Source organism: Ostrinia furnacalis, unplaced genomic scaffold, assembly GCF_004193835.3.
Source record: "Ostrinia furnacalis isolate ACB-3 unplaced genomic scaffold, ASM419383v2 OfSCF0611, whole genome shotgun sequence".
Classification (NCBI taxonomy): domain Eukaryota; kingdom Metazoa; phylum Arthropoda; class Insecta; order Lepidoptera; family Crambidae; genus Ostrinia; species Ostrinia furnacalis.
This window is the reverse complement of record NW_021130850.1, coordinates 105,281-123,180: the sequence shown is the minus strand read 5'-3', so window position 1 is coordinate 123,180 and position 17,900 is coordinate 105,281. Positions and strand designations below refer to the sequence as shown.

Sequence of the window (17,900 nt, the reverse complement as noted above, 5' to 3'; positions counted from 1 at the left end):
TTAGGCCATTTTTCCACGGCACAGTAATCTTGAACTCTTACGTTACGCAACGTTTTGATAAGATAATTTATATCACAATACTACTATGATCTCATGTTATACTACTTCGTATTGTTTTCCTGTAAACATGTGGAAATTGTATATCGTTTCATCCACGAAGACGCGCCCCACCATTCTTCCGCTAATGTTTGAGTGTTACCGGACTTACTTACCGGTACACGCTAAATTATCCATGAGTGCACACGAACACCTACAATAATGACGCTTGGATTGCTCGGATCTAACTCCCCGCACCCCGCGATTCCCTCGACCAAAAATTGGTGGGGCGCGTCTTCCTAGATGGCACGATCTATATGATTTTTTGTGAAGGAAGTCGAAATAAAAAAATTACCAACTAGGTAAATCTGCCGCTCCTTAAAATTTTGCCGCCTTAGGCTTTATTTAGCTGCTGATAAATCCGCAACTGCTTCATCTATTGTACGTTTCTTAGCCTAGGCGCAGACCACCGACTTTTAGTTGGCCGATAGTTGACCCGATTTTAATTTCTATGAAGAACCGGCCGATAGCAAATCGGTGTACCTAATGTGCGCACTTTCATACACCTCCATACCGATTAACAGCCCGACCCAACTATCGGCCAACTAAAAATCGGTGGTCTGCGCCTAGGCTAGCTATAATAGTAGTTTTCTCGTCGATGGGACAAGTGCCTACAGCAATCTAAATCAGAATGATCAAGTCAATTGAGACCGTTGTAACTGAAATAGGCATTGAAAGATTCTTTTCATATTTTTGCAACTTATAAGACAAAACAGAATAACAACATGTTGATAATGCTATCAGTTATGGAAATAAATTATTCATTGATCAATTTTTATACCTCTTTAACATAGTACAGTTAGGCTCAGTAGGATAAGTATTACCAAGCCTCGGACGAATGTTTTTTGTTATCCACAACAAGGAAGCTCTTGGCCAGCATATCACCTAATGAAAAGTGACGATCAGGCCGAAGGTGGAAGCAAGCTTCACCCGGAATGCTCAACCACGGAGGAACTGGCTATCCTACCTCCAACTGACGACAGACTTAGGTAAATGGTGGCTAGCCAGGCGGTTATAAAACATGCCTTATGCCCGTTTTCACCATCAATCCCTAATTTTTAAGTGACACTTATGGTAACAAATAATAGGAATTTTGTTTTCATAGGGGCCACATAAAATTTAGGATTGATGGTGAAATCGGGCTTAGTCAACCAAACCGATCAATAAAATCTGTCCACACTGGGAATTGAACCATTCCTACTCTACTGCGTTTCCACCAGAGATGTGCGAGGATGCGTAGCGAGGGATGTGTTTGTAAAGAACCAATAGATTCGCTTCATTTACAGAGGCGCGGTAAAGTTACTGTATCTTTTTTGATGTTACTATGTCAATATCGTTTGTGTAGGCTTATCAAAACAACCAAGTCTCAAGTGGTAGTTTGAATATCTCATTTATTCCAAATATTTGGTTGTTTATCTTGGTTTTATCAAATGTTTGCGTACACATGTTTTGTACGAGTACTATCTTATAGTACGAGTAGGTATATTCAGTGCCGTCTTTACAATAAAGTCCGTACTAGCTGACTAACATACATCTCAAATCAAATCAAAATCAAATAATTTATCTATGCAAGTAGGCTCCCTAAGGCCCAGAACAGACGGTGAAATGCAACTGCAACGAAACTGCAACTTTCTAATGATTCTGATGAATGAAACTGAAACTGAAAGTTTCAAACTGGTCGCGTCATGTGTGGTCTCTCAACGGACGTTATGGCAGAAACTTAGATGCAACTCAAAAGTAACTAGCAGTTGCGTTTCACCGTCTGTTCTGGGCCTAAGAGTATTTTTACACGTCCCAAGCCTACCACTGCTTCGGGACAGTAATATGGACGTGCTGAGAAGAAGCAGCGCAAAAAACTCAGTCATCATCATCATTTCAGCCATAGGACGTCCACTGCTGAACATAGGCCTCCCCCAATGACTTCCACAATGGCCGGTTGGTGGCGGCTTGCATCCAGCGCAGCGTTGCCAGTTTTTTTTTTTCGCCAAGTCGGGACTTTGGTACTTTTTGAGTGAAAATAGCGGGACTCTTCCGTCAGAAGCGGGACATAGTAAAAAAACGTAATACAATCAAAGGTTTTCAAATATTTATCTTTTTATTTGACTTAAAATTACGTTTACGTGACAATATATAGCAAAAGTAGCCATAGAAAATGTATTTTAACAAAAAAATAACATTTTAAATCAGATTTACTCTATCGTTAAATTCGTCTTTAGAATAATATGGCGTTTCAAACAATAGTCTGGTGAAGTGAGTGTCTCTCTCCGAAAAGCGGGACCGAGCCTGTCCCGCGCGGGACATTTAAATTTGATTTAAAAATCGGGACGTCTGGCAACGCTGTTGTAGGTAGTCTAATAGAGTTTATTGCCCGGATAACTAACATTAACCTTTAACTATCTTCTAAGGAGTTCAAAGTGTGTTTAAAATGTTTCCATGACTTCGAAAAATGTCGAATTCGTCTAGCCGTTCACAACTTTTGCTTTTAGCAATTTCATTTATATTTGAATACATTTACATACAAGCAATAGTTCATAGACTCGGTTAAAACCGTAAAAACAAATGAGCATAGCTAATTACTACATAAGTACCTCCACAGTCACGCCTACAATGACGTCAGCGAACGCAATCACACGTAATTGGATCTCATCCAAACTCATTCATACTCTTGCATGGTATTTAAGAATGCCATGTATTTTGGCTCGAAATAAGTCTGTTGTTATTATGTAAATAAGCAAATCAGACTACATATTCAGAAATTATTAGATCTGTAAACGACTAAAGTCGCTGACGTAGCCCGACGGATTAGCAAGCTGAAGTGGCAATGGGCAGGTCACATTGTACGCAGAACTGACGGCCGACGGGGCAGCAAGGTTCTGGAGTGGAGGCCGCGTACCTCATAAAGATAGCAGGAAGGCGCTGGATGCAGGCCGCTACCAACCGAGCGATGTGGAAATCATTGGGGGAGGCCTATGTTCAGCAGTGGACGTCCAGTGGCTGAAACGATGATGATGATGATGAACGACAACACACCAAGCTAAACAAAGTGACGTCTTATCTTGTTGTAATACAGGACAAAATTGTAGTTTTCTTATGTGATGATCTACAAATACGATACATCCGTGTGGTTCCGGCCTCCCCAACCCGTCTGGCCAACGTGCAGCGTGGGGAGTGTAGGCCAAATCCTCCATTTGCCTCTGTTACATTAGAGAGGGTCGTGCTCCTGCAATGGAGACTAAATGTTCTGGTGATGCTGATGATGACACAATGCCTCGGGAGTAGGCATGGGTTTGGTTGAAATTATCCAAACTTAAGATCGCATTTCCTCTTCCTTATAAACGGGAGTATTACCACCTCTCGTTCCCACCGCTGCAACTCCTGTGTAGCCGGGATCTACAACTTGACCGCCAATAACCCAACCAGTAATGGTCAAGTTTGTCCAGGGGGAAAGTTAAACTGTTATTGGACCGGTAACGTTTATCAGATGAACATAGGAGGAGTTCGAAGTTAAGGATCGACTTCACTCCTCTTCCTTAGTCATTCGATGCCAATAAGTATCGTTCTGCTATAGGCCGGTCCCTGAGCACTTAGAATTTTATCCAATGACCCCAAGCTACCCATCCTTATCGTTCGCGCGTAATTATATTGCTGTTGCGCTCGCACACTCTGCTGCCGCCCATCGCACAGTCGTGACAGCAATATAAATACGCGCGAGCGATAAGGATAGGTAGCTTGGGGTCATTGGACTAAATTCTACGTGCTCCGCGACCAGACTTTAGTCAATAGCTAGATGGTCATCTGCACAGCAAATTAAACCCTGTTCTCTCTCCCACAGGGCACAATGTCGCGCGACCGTACCTCCAGGCGGTTCTACCGCTCAGATTCCACTCATGATCTGCTCACCTTCATCTTTACCCATTATCTGTACAGCAGATTGAACCCTATCCTCTCCAGCAGGGAACAATTTCCTCTGTTCCATCTTTAGCTGGCTCTGCCGCAGTCTGCACACTAAATTAAACCCTATTCTCTTTTCTACAGAGCACAACGTCGTGCGACCGCTTATCTAGGCTGTTCAGCTTTAGCCTGTCGAATACCGTCTAATTCTGTACGCCAAATTAAACCATATCTTCTCCCAAATAGGACACAATGTCGCGTGCTCATATCTCCGGGCGATTCTACCGCTCATGCATGAACTGCTGTCCTCCATCTTTAGCTTGCTCTGCACACCAAATTCAACTTTATTCTCTCTCCTACAGACCACAATGTTGCGTGACCGCACCTCCAAGGGGTTCCATTCATGATGATTCCATTTTTTCCTCCATCTTGAACAATATTGAACCTTATTCTCTCTTCCACAGAGCACAATGTCGCGCGACCGTACCTCCAGGCGGTTCTACCGCTCAGATTCCACTCATGATCTGCTCTCCTTCATGGACCGAGGGCAGGCGGCCAGCGATGAGAACAGATGGACTTTTGAAACGGCTTGGGAGGCTGCTAACAAAGGTGAGGCGAACAATCAGTTTTTTTTCTATTACAATTTTTTTATGGGGAAATGTATTAAATTATTATTACCACAAACTGTTGTAGTACTACCCATTCATAAATTCAAAGCACATATTATGAAAAGTACCTTAATGAAAAAGGGCTACTATAAAGTCGATGATTATTTAAAAGATAAAAATGTTTGGATGCGTAACTGTCTAGCTCGCATAAATATTTTTATAACTATGTATTTTTAAAGCCTGTAAACCTTTGAAAAAGAGGCTGACAATTTAGTGACTGAGTTTCTTGCGCTGCTTCTTCTCAGCACTGACCCATTTATTGTCCTGAAGCAGTGGTAGGGTTAATACTGGGACGTGTAAAAGTGCTTTTTTAACGCCTTAAAAAAGCACTTTTACACGTCCTCTTTTAATCGCCATTAGTGTCCTCAATCCGCGCCAAATGGGCATTTTGTAAAGCCTACTCCTCTTTTACTGCTGGACAGAAATAGTTGAAAAAATATATGTTATACAACAGTTCAAGGACTACATTTGTGACGTTTGAATTTTCGCTACGTCTCTTTGTTTTGGATTAAAAAATCAGGAAGTTGGTCTAACTAATTCAGCTTGCAACTAATTCAGCTTGCAAGATTCCACCCGAACAAACATTTATGTAATTACCTACATACATCATAAATTGCAAGCTAAATAAAAGCTTGTAATAAAGTCGGGTTTGTTCAAATTTCGAGAACGACTGAACCGACAAAAGCATTAGAAAATTTACGAAAAATAAAATAAAATTTTATCCCGTACAAAATGTTCATGGATTTTTTTATTTTTATTAGGTAAATACCTTTACGCCTGAGTTAAATGACACCGACATCAAGGTTCATCAATTAAAGTTTAAAATAATAGGCAGTAATGTATGAAGAAAGAGCTTCTATTCTGTATCTACCTATGCCCGTGTATTTTTGATCGGTGTCAAATCGGAGTTTTTGGTGCGGGGTACGCGGGTGTTGCTCGCGGCGTGAAGGTCAAACGCCCAAGGTCATTGAGGACTCTAATCGCCTTAAGCCTATTTACAGAAATAAATGAGTTTTATGAGTTTTTAAGGTTCAGCCAAACCAACGCGATCGCGATCAGCTGGCGTGCAGCAATGGCGATCAATGCATTTTGGTCGCCATCGCTGCACGCCGGCTGATCGTGTTGGTTTGACTGAACCTTTATACATAACAAGGAAGGTATTTGACCACAATCGTACATATAATATTTTAAAGAGGAAATATTTGATTGTTAATAGGCTCCGAAACTACTGGATCGATTTTAATGGTAATAGTCATAGTCATAGTCATAAATGTTTATTGCATCATGTTGGTGCATTTGGATCTTAAATAGATAATAGAGATAGTTTGAGACGAATTATCCCAGTTTTTAAAATCAGAGTTATTGTGTATGGTACACCAGAATAACATATCCCTATTTTATAACGGTCTGTAACAAATTGAATTTCATGCGTACGAAACCGCGGCAAAATGTAGTAAACAATAACTGCGTACTGTCTTATAATCTTTCGCATAACCCAATAAACGTCTAAGACTGCTGTGCACTTGTCTTATTGTTCAAACCGGGCCCATTGTGGGGAGGCACTGACCGTAGGGATCGGGTTACTTGTCTAGACTAGAATGTAGCCATGCGTAGGCGCCTAAGGCTTTAAGATTCTATGTAAGTAACCGATATTTAGCCACTTCGTTCGCTTGAAAATAGTTGAGTATTTTTTTCCGATTTTGCAAGAAAAATCCGATAAATTAATGACTGTACAACACAAACATATTTTTACAATTAGAACCAGAATTTCTTGAGATTAGAACTCACCCGATGTGAACAACGCCTCAATCGAGCGTAACGAATAAGAAGAAGAACTCATACCCTTTTGTTACAAAACGTAAATTAAATGATAAACTAATATTTAACTTGGCCTAAACAGTAACGGGTAACATGGACAGCATTAGGGGAGGCCTATGTTCAGCAGTGGACGTCCTATGGCTGAGATGATGATGATGATGAAACAGTAACTATGGACTGTGGTATAGGGATAGTTTGAGCCCTGGGAAAGGACATAGGATAGTTTGATAGTTTTGGAAACAGGGACACCCGCGCTACAAAGTTTATCTGTGACAGACATTTCACGCTGGTATGTGCTAGTAGTCTATTTGTATGCCAATGAGGGCTATCGTTTTAGCGCTCACCAGTTAGCGCCACTGTAGAGTAAGGTCCTGTCACTTGCTAGTATCGAAGACAGTGGCGGCACCAACTTGTGAGCGCTAAAATGGTAGGAGGACTATCGCATTTGCACTCATAAAGATGGCGCCACTGTAGAGTAAGGTCTTGTCAATCGCCAGGGGTGCCAACTGTTAAGTATAAAAACGATAGCCCTCGTTAACGAAAAGGTATAGAGGGAAATGCTTAGAAAACATTTTTTGACTTCGTAACTTTGTTTGGACTGATTAGGATTGAATATTATATATATTATTATACTGCACTAGAAGTACCGCCAAACAAATTTCTTTTCTGCTCAACCCAAAGGTAAACTGGTCGAGAATGCTTTAGTGCATTAAGTTCGCCTTATGTACAAATTTATTTTGGCATTAAAGTTTAAATCCCAACTAATATTATAAATAAAATAAAATTCATAAAATTCATTTATTTTTGCAAATAGGCTTTAAAAAAGCGCTTTTACACGTCCCAATATTAACCGCGAAATGCGAAAGTAACTCTGTCTGTCTGTCTGTCTGTCTGTTACGCTTTCTCGCTTAAACCTCGCAACCGATTTTGATGAAATTTGGCATAGAGATAGTTTGAGTCCCGGGAAAGAACATAGGATAGTTTTTATACCGGTTTTGGAAACAGGGACCCGCGCTACAAAGTTTATCTGTGACAGACATTTCACGCTGGTAGGTGCTAGTAGTCTATTTGTATGCCAATTAACGAAAAGGTATAGAGAGAAATGCTTAGAACACATTTTTTGACTTCGTAACTTTGTTTGGACTGATTAGGATTGAATATTATCAAGTTTGAAGGTCCCATTTTTCAATTTACCGCTATCACTGAAACTATGCACGGGCATACTTGGAAAGTGCTCTTATAGTGGAGGAGACTAATGCCCGTTTTCACCATCGATCCCTAACGTTAAGTAACCCCTCCGTAAATAAAAATCCTGTTATTTGTTACCATAGGGGTCACTTAAAAATTAGGAATTGATGGTGAGAACACGCATAAATGACCTGGTGATAATGTCCATTACCCACAAGTGAGTAAAGTTATTGTCTTGTTCCAGTTGGTGGAATCTATACGGTGATCAGATCGAAGGCCTATGTGTCCACTGAAGAGATGGGGGACAATTATTGCCTCCTTGGTGAGTATGGCACATTATATTCAGCTGTAACAAGTGTAAGGGCGTATTTAACCTACTAGGGACTTCATCAGATTAAGATATTGGTCCACAATAGCGAAGGATTAAACTTATTTTTCATCCGACTTTGGAAGAGCATTTTTGTCCTTTGAATTTTTTGCTTAAAATCTTTTTTTTTGCTTAGTAATCCAGAACGCAAACTAATCAGCTATTCGACTGTCTAATAGGGATGTTTCCTGGGTCAAAAAGCAAGAGTTTTAATTAGTCCGTCAGTTAAGTTATCAAAAAATACTCTACACGTATTTTTCAAACTAATGAAAATTTAAAGAGATAAAGCGCGCCAAAGTTCATAAGAAGAGGCCCGTGACGTCATTGCTTGCATAAAAGTGCCGCACGTTGTGACGTCGTGCGGAACTTCAACGCACCATAACTATGTAATTATTTGTTAGATTGACAAATAAAAATATATGTGGACTAAAAAAATTTTTTTAGGAAACTAGTCTATTTCAAGAAATGTTGTTATAATATTGTTTTTTAAGCTCTTTTTCCGACAAAATGTTTTATTATTGTTATAAAATAAAATAAAAGGTATTTATTTCAGGCATAGCCCATAAAAGTGTTAGTAACAAAGGTTTTATAAACTATGGTTAGTATGAACATTACATTATGAATTATTATATGAACAGGTCCATACAAGGAGCAACATGCCCGTACAGAGGTTGAGGAGGCAGACTTCCCTCCGAACTCACCGCTTACAACCGCCGTGAATGCCATGAGGAGCAAGGGGTACAAGGTAAGTTCACCATCATCAGGTCATTTAGTCTCCACTGCAGGCCCTCGACCCTCTCTAATTGACCAGAGGCAAGAGGATTTGTCCTACACTCCCCACGCTGGCCAGACGGGTTGGGGAGGCCTGATGTTCGCATATTTGTCCCTTAGTCACACCATGTGAACCAATTTTGATTCAGTTTCCAGACAAGTATTTGTTACATTCTGCATAAGGTTTTGGTCCGCGAAGTCTATTCGTTCGTTCGTTTTAGCGGAAAGACGTCCACTGCTGGACAAAGGCCTCCCCCAAGTATTTCCACAAAGACCGGTCCTGCGCCGCTCGCATCCAGGCACTTCCCGCGACCTTCACCAGATCGTCGGTCCACTTAGTGGGAGGCCTGCCCACGCTACGTCTTCTGGCTCGTGGTCGCCACTCAAGTCTATTAATTTTATCTTTTTTTCACAGCTCCACACTGGAACTTGGCTTGTAGATGGCAACCCTCAAATCATTCTCTTCGACATTGGCTCAGGCGCGTGGCAACTGGACGGGTTCAAGCAGGAACTATGGGATACAACCTCTGTTGGCATCCCACATTTGGACATTGAAGCGAACGACGCGGTCATACTTGGGTTTATGGTGGCGCAGTTCATCACTGAAGTGAGTAGAAAGAGAGAATGAGAGAGAGAGAGAGAAATTTTTTCAAATCTAGCCATAGAGGTATAAACTTTGTGTGCAACATTTATTGGAATGAGGGCTATCGTTTTTATACTTAACAGTTGGCACCCCTGGCGATTGACAGGACCTTACTCTACAGTGGCGCCATCTTGATGAGTGCAAATGCGATAGTCCTCCTACCACTTTAGCGCTCACCAGTTGGCGCCACTGTCTTCGCTACTAGCAAGTGACAGGACCTTACTCTACAGTGGCGCTAACTGGTAAACGCTAAAACGATAGCCCTCATTCGAAATGATTCAGATTGTATTCTGTTGTTGTACCTATAAATAACTAAATAAATAAATAGAGACAAACGACTCGGTGATACTTGGGTTTATGACGCAGTTCATCGCTGTGTGTGTGCGTGTGTGTGAGAGAGTGAGAAGATAGTTTAGAACTCTCTCGACAAAAGTCTAATGGAGGTTTTTTATTTTTAGATAAGTTACAAAGTTGGTAGATTATGTGTTTGCTTTTCACGCAGGAGTTGAAAACGTGAGAGAGTGAATGCTAAATTGACTGTGAAACAGCACACATATACAGCGCCATCTATGATTTTATGTGCGAACTCGCTTGTCCCAAAGTATAGCTAGCATATGAAACCATAGATGGGTCTAAATAACTAAAGTTTATTAATACAGCAATACTATTTAGTAGAATTAAGGTTGCTAAAGCCCGGTCCGTGAGCACGTAGAATTTTGTCCATGACCACAAGCTCCCATCCTTATCGCTCGCGCGTAATTATATTGCTGTCGCGACTGTGCGACGGGCGCCCGCAGTGAGTGTGCGAGCGCGACAGAAACATAATTACGCGCCAGCGATAAGGATGGGTAGCTTGGGGTCATTGGACAAAATTCTACGTGCTCACAGACCAGACTATAATCGTTTTCTTAGCACTATTCTAACTCAACTTTTCTCCCACAGTTCCGCAAAGCGGCGGAGGACTACAGCGATACTCCTCCAAGGGTAGTGGCTCATTTCCACGAGTGGCAGGCCGGCATCGGACTTATTATGCTCAGGTAAACACCGTGGAATCCTTGGGGGAGGCCTTTGTCCAGCAGTGGACGTGTTTCGGCTGAGACGAACGAACGAACGAACGAACGAAACACCGTGGAATGCTATATGTATATCCAAACATGCTGTGGTTACTTAATAAATAAACTTACTTCACTTATTTCACTTACACCACTTACTTCACTTAAGTCACTTACATCACTTATCTCACTTACTTACATCATTTACTAAATGCTCAGATACAAACCGCAGACTCCTTAACTTGACTTCAAAAATACTATACTTAGGTACTTACTTTACTTATCTCACTTACTCCACTTATATAATTTACCTAACTTAATTGACTTCCACCATTTACTTCACTTATCTCACTTACGTTACTTACATTAACTATACTTCTCTGTGATGTCAATCCGCAAACGTCAGCGAGATTTCAGGGAGCTTACGCCCGTATTCACGAACGATGCTTGCTTAAGTGAAGCAGCACAGCGTTGAATAGTGCTATGTGATTGGTCCGTGTGTCACCCTATGCAAGTGAGTAGGTCATCTTCATAGAAACGCACCGAGTGCGGTTTGTATGTGAGCGCGCCAATACGTATGCGGCGCACACGCACACACTGACAAAATTTAGCGGGGATTAGCGGGGAGGTGCGCTGAATTTTGTCAGTGTCGCGCTCACATACAAACCGCGCTCGGGCGTTTGTATGAAGATGACCTACTCATTTGTATTTACTCTGGTTACATCTCACACTGCACAGAATGCACTGTCACATGCACTGACTAAACTAAGCGATGGACCTCTAACTTGAATTTATGTTTCAGAGTCCGCCATGTAGATGTCGCTACGGTCTTCACGACGCACGCCACTCTATTGGGAAGATACCTGTGTGCTGGCAACACAGACTTTTACAACAATTTAGATAAGGTAACACTTAACTTTGAACTCCTCCTAATATGTTCTTCTGATTAATTTCGTTGCGGGTCCAATGACAGTTTAACTTTCCCCCGGGACTAACTTGACCTTCACCGGTTGGGTTGTTGGCGGTCAAGCTGTAGATCCTGGCTACACAGGAGTTGCGGTGGGAACGAGAGGTGGGAATAGGCCCGAAGGATTTTGATTTTTGATTTTGTTATCAAAAAATACTCGACACGGATTTTTTTACTTCTTAAAACTAATGATTTACAGATAAGCTTGTGACGTCAAGGCGTGGTTAAATGTGTAGCACAGTGTGACGTCACGTGGAACTTTAACACCATAGCTTCGCAATCATTTGTTTGACAAATAAAAACAACGTGTCCAATGTTTTTAATAATAATGATATAATAATCGACGAACTAAATGTTTTTTTGAAAGAACCGAGCCTATAGTATCTATTTATCTCTTTCTAGTTCTCAGTGGATGAGGAAGCGGGAAAGAGACAGATATACCACCGGTACTGCATGGAGCGAGCGGCTGCCCATATGACGCACATATTTACCACCGTTTCTGATATTACTGGTGAGTATACAGGGTGTCCCAGAATGGGTGAATCAAACTGATAGGGAAGGTAGCTCTACTAATGTACTATCCCAAAAAATATGAAAAAAATTTTTTGAGCTCGAATTTTATTTTAAATAAAGTGTTCTAAACTCGAAATCTAGACATTATTTTCAAAAGTTTGTTTACAGATAAACGAAGCGATCATGTTAGTGAGAAAAAAGTACAAATAAACTCCAAATGCAGCAATTATAGCCAGATACTTAGGCATAGCTGATTTATTTACACTTTTTCAAAAACATTTTTTTTGTTTCCTTATGCGCTTTATTTTTTTTTCATATTTTTTAGGGATAGTACATTAGTAGAGCTACCTCCCCTATCAGTTTGATTCACCCATTCTGGAACACCCTGTATAATGTTTTTCTTTTATGTGACAGGAGTGTTATCGGTACACGTTATGATCCATGAGTGCACACACACACTACAGTAATGCCTTACGGCTTGCTCGGACCACACTCCCCGCACCCCGCGCGACCGAGACCAAACATTGCTGAGACGCGTCCGAGTGGATGAAACGAACTACACTAGACAGCAAATAAATCGCACCACCTGCGACAAGCACTTTCAAACGTATGCATCCCCACTTCACACCAATATTGGTACCATTCAAAAGCCTAGTTCTAAACTTCATTTCATTATAGGAAAGGTTTTTACCCCAAAAATGTTTCTTTAGAAGGATCTAGAGTCACTTCTTCAAAAAATAGATAGTTACGCTTGAGCCAACTTTTATGGCTATAAAACTGTTAAGTTGGGATTAATCGCTATCCATCTGTTNCCACCCGCGACAAGCACTTTCAAACGTATGCATCCCCACTTCACACCAATATTGGTACCATTCAAAAGCCTAGTTCTAAACTTCATTTCATTATAGGAAAGGTTTTTACCCCAAAAATGTTTCTTTAGAAGGATCTAGAGTCACTTCTTCAAAAAATAGATAGTTACGCTTGAGCCAACTTTTATGGCTATAAAACTGTTAAGTTGGGATTAATCGCTATCCATCTGTTAAAGAGGACACGTGTGATCATTATTTGGTTTTATAACCATAAAATTTGGTCTAATTGATCCCAGAGGTGAGCCCAAAGTGAGGTCTTTTTTCAAGTCACATTTATGGTATATGTTAATCATTTATTAAGAAATTAAATGTGTTTTTCTTTAAGGATATTTATTGGGCTTTCAAATAACACCAATATTGTTGGGGCACCATTATTGTGTCAAAAGAAAATCTTTAAAGTTCGCGTCGCGGGTGGTTCGATTTATTTGCTGTCGAGTGTATAATCTAACTTGACTACGTTATATTATAAACTGATGGAATTTTCACAATTTTACGGTTACATATCTGAAGTCATTTGACGTAAAAAAATGCGCGGAACTATTATAGTATGAAGGCTCTGTCCAGGGCACTTATACACATTCCAAATATAGCTTGCTCTACCACCACTTCGGGACAACATATGGGCTGGTGCTGAAAAGTGGCGGAAGAAACTCACGCCCGTTTTCACCATCAATCCATAATTTTTAAGTGACCCCTATAGTAACACGATAGACATTTTGTTTACTTAGGGGTCACTTAAAAATTAGGGATTGATGGTAAAAACGGGCTTAAGTTAACGTAAAAAAAGATACGGCCGTTTATGCCGCAAAAACATCATGAATGTAGCAGGAAGGCGCTGGATGCAGGCCGCCACCAACCGGCCATTATGGAAAGCATTGGGGGAGGCCTATGTTCAGCAGTGGACGTCCTGTGACTCTACTGATGATGATGACTTTTGAAACTGTATACCTAATCCCTATTTTGTAATACTACCCGTAGGTTACGAAGCAGAGCACCTTCTAAAGAGGAAACCAGACATAATCACACCAAACGGACTGAATGTTAAGAAGTTCTCGGCGCTACACGAATTCCAGAATTTGCACGCTTTGGCCAAAGAAAAGATCAATGAGTTCACTAGAGGACACTTTTACGGGTAAGACGCACTATTTTTACTACCAAAAACTACCATAAAATCCTAAAATTAGTCAAAAACTTGCCTAATTTTAATAAATAGCAGAATCTACTAATGTGTTCCGAAAACTACCAGTAAGATGCATTATTATTTGCTACTAAAACTATCTGAACTGAAAGTTTCAAATAACTACCATAGTCTGTTAAGTGGCAAATCTACCAAATGTACTGAAAGCTACCATTTTAAAGCTTAGTAGTCTGCTAAAATAGTCAAAAACTACCATAGTCTATCTAAAATGGCTACCATCTATACTAATATTATAAAGCTGAAGAGTTTGTTTGTTTGTTTGTTTGTTTGGTTGAACGCGCTAATCTCAGGAACTACTGGACCGATTTGAAAAATTCTTTTTGTGTTGGATAGCCCGTTAGTTCCTGAAGGCTTTAGGCTATTTATCATCACGCTAAGACCAATAGGAGCGGAGCACCAATCAAGAATATTTCAAATCAGTGATTTTTTTCCTTTTGAGAGCTGACGCTGCGTAAACGGTTAAAGTTTCGCAAAAATCATGTATGACAGGATTGTTCCCCTTTAAAAGTTCTTTAAAAAAGTCCGCGGTAGCATATGTCTATCTTTTAAGGTTGGCTCATAGTAACCATTTTTATGCAAAAAAAATCTGTTTTAAAATAATGCATTATTTGCGAAGGTGTTTTTATAAACATGATATTAATCCTTATCCAAATAAATAAATTATTCACCACAAGTATTTAATTTTAAACATTCTTGCCCTTTACACCATTCGATTTCAATAAATATCTTAGGAGATATCGCAGTTTTAAAATCACATCGCAGCAAAATAATGATCAAGTACTACGCGCGCTACTGATGGATCAATGCACAGCCTAAACCGCTGATCGTAAAGACCTGAAACTTGGACGGTGTGTTCTTTGTATGACGTAAGCATCTGATAAGAAAGGATTTTCCAAAATTCTACCCCTAAGGAGGTAAAAAGGAGGGGCAAAGTTTGTATGAAATAACGAGATTCCTTCGTCCAATCTACTTAAAATTTTGCATAAGCATTCTATAACAGAATTAATGGAAGACGTGTTTCGTATTTTAGTGAAATGCACCCCCTAACTATGTTAAAAAGGGGTAGAAAGTTATTTTAGTGGTGATTTGCTTCAAAGTTGATATTAATTACTCATTAGTGCATTTTTTTACAATCATGACGTCATGTTAACGACTACCATACTCTAGGGGCCTCCACTAAACCTCGGAGTACTGCCCGCTGCGTGCGCTCGCCCAACAATGCATAGTAAATGCATGAAAGTCATGCCGCGGGCACCTGCTTGCGCTGTATACATAAACTCATTTTTGCGCGAGTTTTGGCGGAGGCCCTTGAGGTAGTGGGAGTAGTCTTGAGGAAAAGCTCCTTCTCCCACGGCCAGTGGCATGCTGGAAGCTTGGTGATTCTAGCACCCGTAAGAAAATATAAAAAAAAGTTTACCAATAATACTGCGGTAGGTGTAGTTTTCGATTTCGTTGTAAAGAAATAATACCATCGAGTAACTTTCACCGGATCAAAGGCCGAGCTGCATATTCATAAAATATAAGAAAAAAATATTTTCATGTTTATTTAAACTGATTTTTATATTTTAAAAGTATTCAAACATTTAGATAATAACGTTAAAACATTTAAAAATAATCGTATGAGAACGTTTTCGACTTCTCCACCGACGAAGTCGCGGGCAAAAGCTATTTGTAAAATAATTAGACTAAATTATTAAAAGTGCCTACCCAAAGTCATTATTCCACGCGGACGAAGTCGCGGGCACAGCTAGTATTTTCATAAAATCTGCCAAAAATAACAGTGACAAAGACTGCCCATTGCAAAAGTCTTACTTACACCCGTATTCACAAACGATGATTGCTTAAGTGAAGCAGAAACGCTATGCTAAATCGAACGCACAGCGTTGAAAGACCTCTGTGATTGGTTCGTGTGTGTCACTCCGCCACTCAAGTTTTGTTTATGAATACGTTTTTGATACTCTGTGCGTCCACGCGCACTGTGAGACCTCATAGTAATGTTTGTGAATACGGGTGTTAGTTGGTTACTATAGTCTGGTCTGCGAGCACGTAGAATTTTGTCCAATGACCCCAAGCTACCCATCCTTATCGCTCGCGCGTAAATAAATTGCTGTCGCGACTGTGCGACGGGCGCCCGCAGTACAGCTGTGTGACAGCAACATAATCCCTACAAAGTTCCCTACAAATATCCTAGATATCCAATCAAAATCCTGTGTCCGCCCTTCAGAAAAACGGTATCTGGATCCTACTCCCCAATATCTAGACTCTGTAAATTGTATAATGAGTACAGCACTGAACTAGACTTATTTGGCATGTCGATTAATAAAAGACAATGCCGGAAATTGGCGTCTTCTTTTTTTCGCGCGGCCATCGACCAAACCTTGTTTTTTGATTACAAAATAGTGTAATAAACCAAACTTACTATGACATGTATACCTCTAAACTCAGTCTGAACTGAGTTACGAGCATCAGAAGTTTGATGATTTTCATACTAGATTTGCTGTTTGCGCGCAAGTTTTATAAGAAATTGCAACAAAATAATGACATTGTATGTGTAAACAAACAATACCATCCATTAAAGGATCCAGACATCAGTATGCAGCGGAATCAGCGCAATAAAAAAAATAGCGCAATATTTTGTTACAATTTCTTACAAAACTTGCGCGCAAAAAGCAAATCTAGTATGAAAATCATTCAAATTCAAATTCAAACTTCTAATGCTCGTAACTCAGTTCAGACTGAGTTTAGAGGTATACATGCCATAGTAAGTTTGGTTTATTACACTATTTTGTAATCAAAAAACAAAGTATGGTCGATGGCCGCGCGAAAAAAAAAAGACGCCACCTTCCATACAAAACCTGGCATTGCCATTTAGGCGTCAAGCACACTTATTAGATAAGTAGATCAATGTCTACAGTAACACACCTACTATTACCACAGAATAATAATANGTTCACGCATTTGAAGTCGGTTTTATTTTTTTTAAAAGTTATTACCAGCCTTTTACAATATTGACATACTTTTTAACCGAATTTTACATTTTGACATACTTTTTACCAGCCTTTTACAATATTGACATACTTTTCAACCGAATTTTATATCATTGACAAACTTTTTACCAGCCTTTTACAATATTGACATACATTTTAATCGAATTTTACATCATTGACATTTACCAGACTTAAAGAATCTACATTTTACCCGACTCACAATGGAAGTACAACTAATGATGATGATGTTTTTGTATTTCAGTCATCCGGCTCGGAGATGACAGTGGTAGCGTTCCTGATCTTCCCCGCCAAGACGAACAACTTCAACGTGGAGAGTCTGAGAGGCCACGCGGTCACCAAGTCGCTTAGGGACACCATACACGACATACAGCAGAAGGTCGGCGCGAGGATGTGTGACATCTGCCTGAGGTAATTACTAAAACCTACCAAAAACTACTACGTAAAAATTATTGTCGCAAAAAACTACCAAAACTACCTTGTATGATATCTGCCTGAGGTAAGAAACTATCAAAACTACTACAGGAAAAACTAAAACCTACCAAAAACTACCACGTCAAAAAGGATTGTCGCAAAAAACTACCAAAATTGCTAAAAAACTACTAAAATACACCATAAACTACTACATCAAAAATGGCGGTTCCAAAAAAACTACCACAATCTGTCAAAAAAACCACCAAAACTACCATGGTTTAAATTGATGCCCCAGTAAACCACCAAAACTACTACATCAAAAATGGCTGTTCCAAAAAACAACCAAAGTCTATCAAAAAATTACCAAAACTACCATGCTTTAAATTGATGCCCCAAAAAACCACCAAAACTACTATTGACACCTACCAAAAACCACGATG

General features: G+C 40.0%; 1 protein-coding gene across 1 annotated transcript in view; it reads left to right on the top strand.

Moving 5' to 3' along the window:
- GlyS (glycogen [starch] synthase) overlaps positions 1–17,900 on the top strand; it is a 34,569-nt gene that overhangs the window by 3,160 nt on the left and 13,509 nt on the right. Inside the window, exons 2-11 of the mRNA XM_028323116.1 lie at positions 4,452–4,596; positions 7,906–7,983; positions 8,667–8,773; positions 9,215–9,406; positions 10,385–10,479; positions 11,297–11,399; positions 11,864–11,972; positions 13,822–13,975; positions 16,266–16,272; positions 17,291–17,425. Coding sequence (XP_028178917.1) covers positions 4,458–4,596; positions 7,906–7,983; positions 8,667–8,773; positions 9,215–9,406; positions 10,385–10,479; positions 11,297–11,399; positions 11,864–11,972; positions 13,822–13,975; positions 16,266–16,272; positions 17,291–17,425 — 1,119 coding nt within the window. The 5' untranslated portion in view covers positions 4,452–4,457. The remainder of the gene's footprint in view (positions 1–4,451; positions 4,597–7,905; positions 7,984–8,666; positions 8,774–9,214; positions 9,407–10,384; positions 10,480–11,296; positions 11,400–11,863; positions 11,973–13,821; positions 13,976–16,265; positions 16,273–17,290; positions 17,426–17,900) is intronic.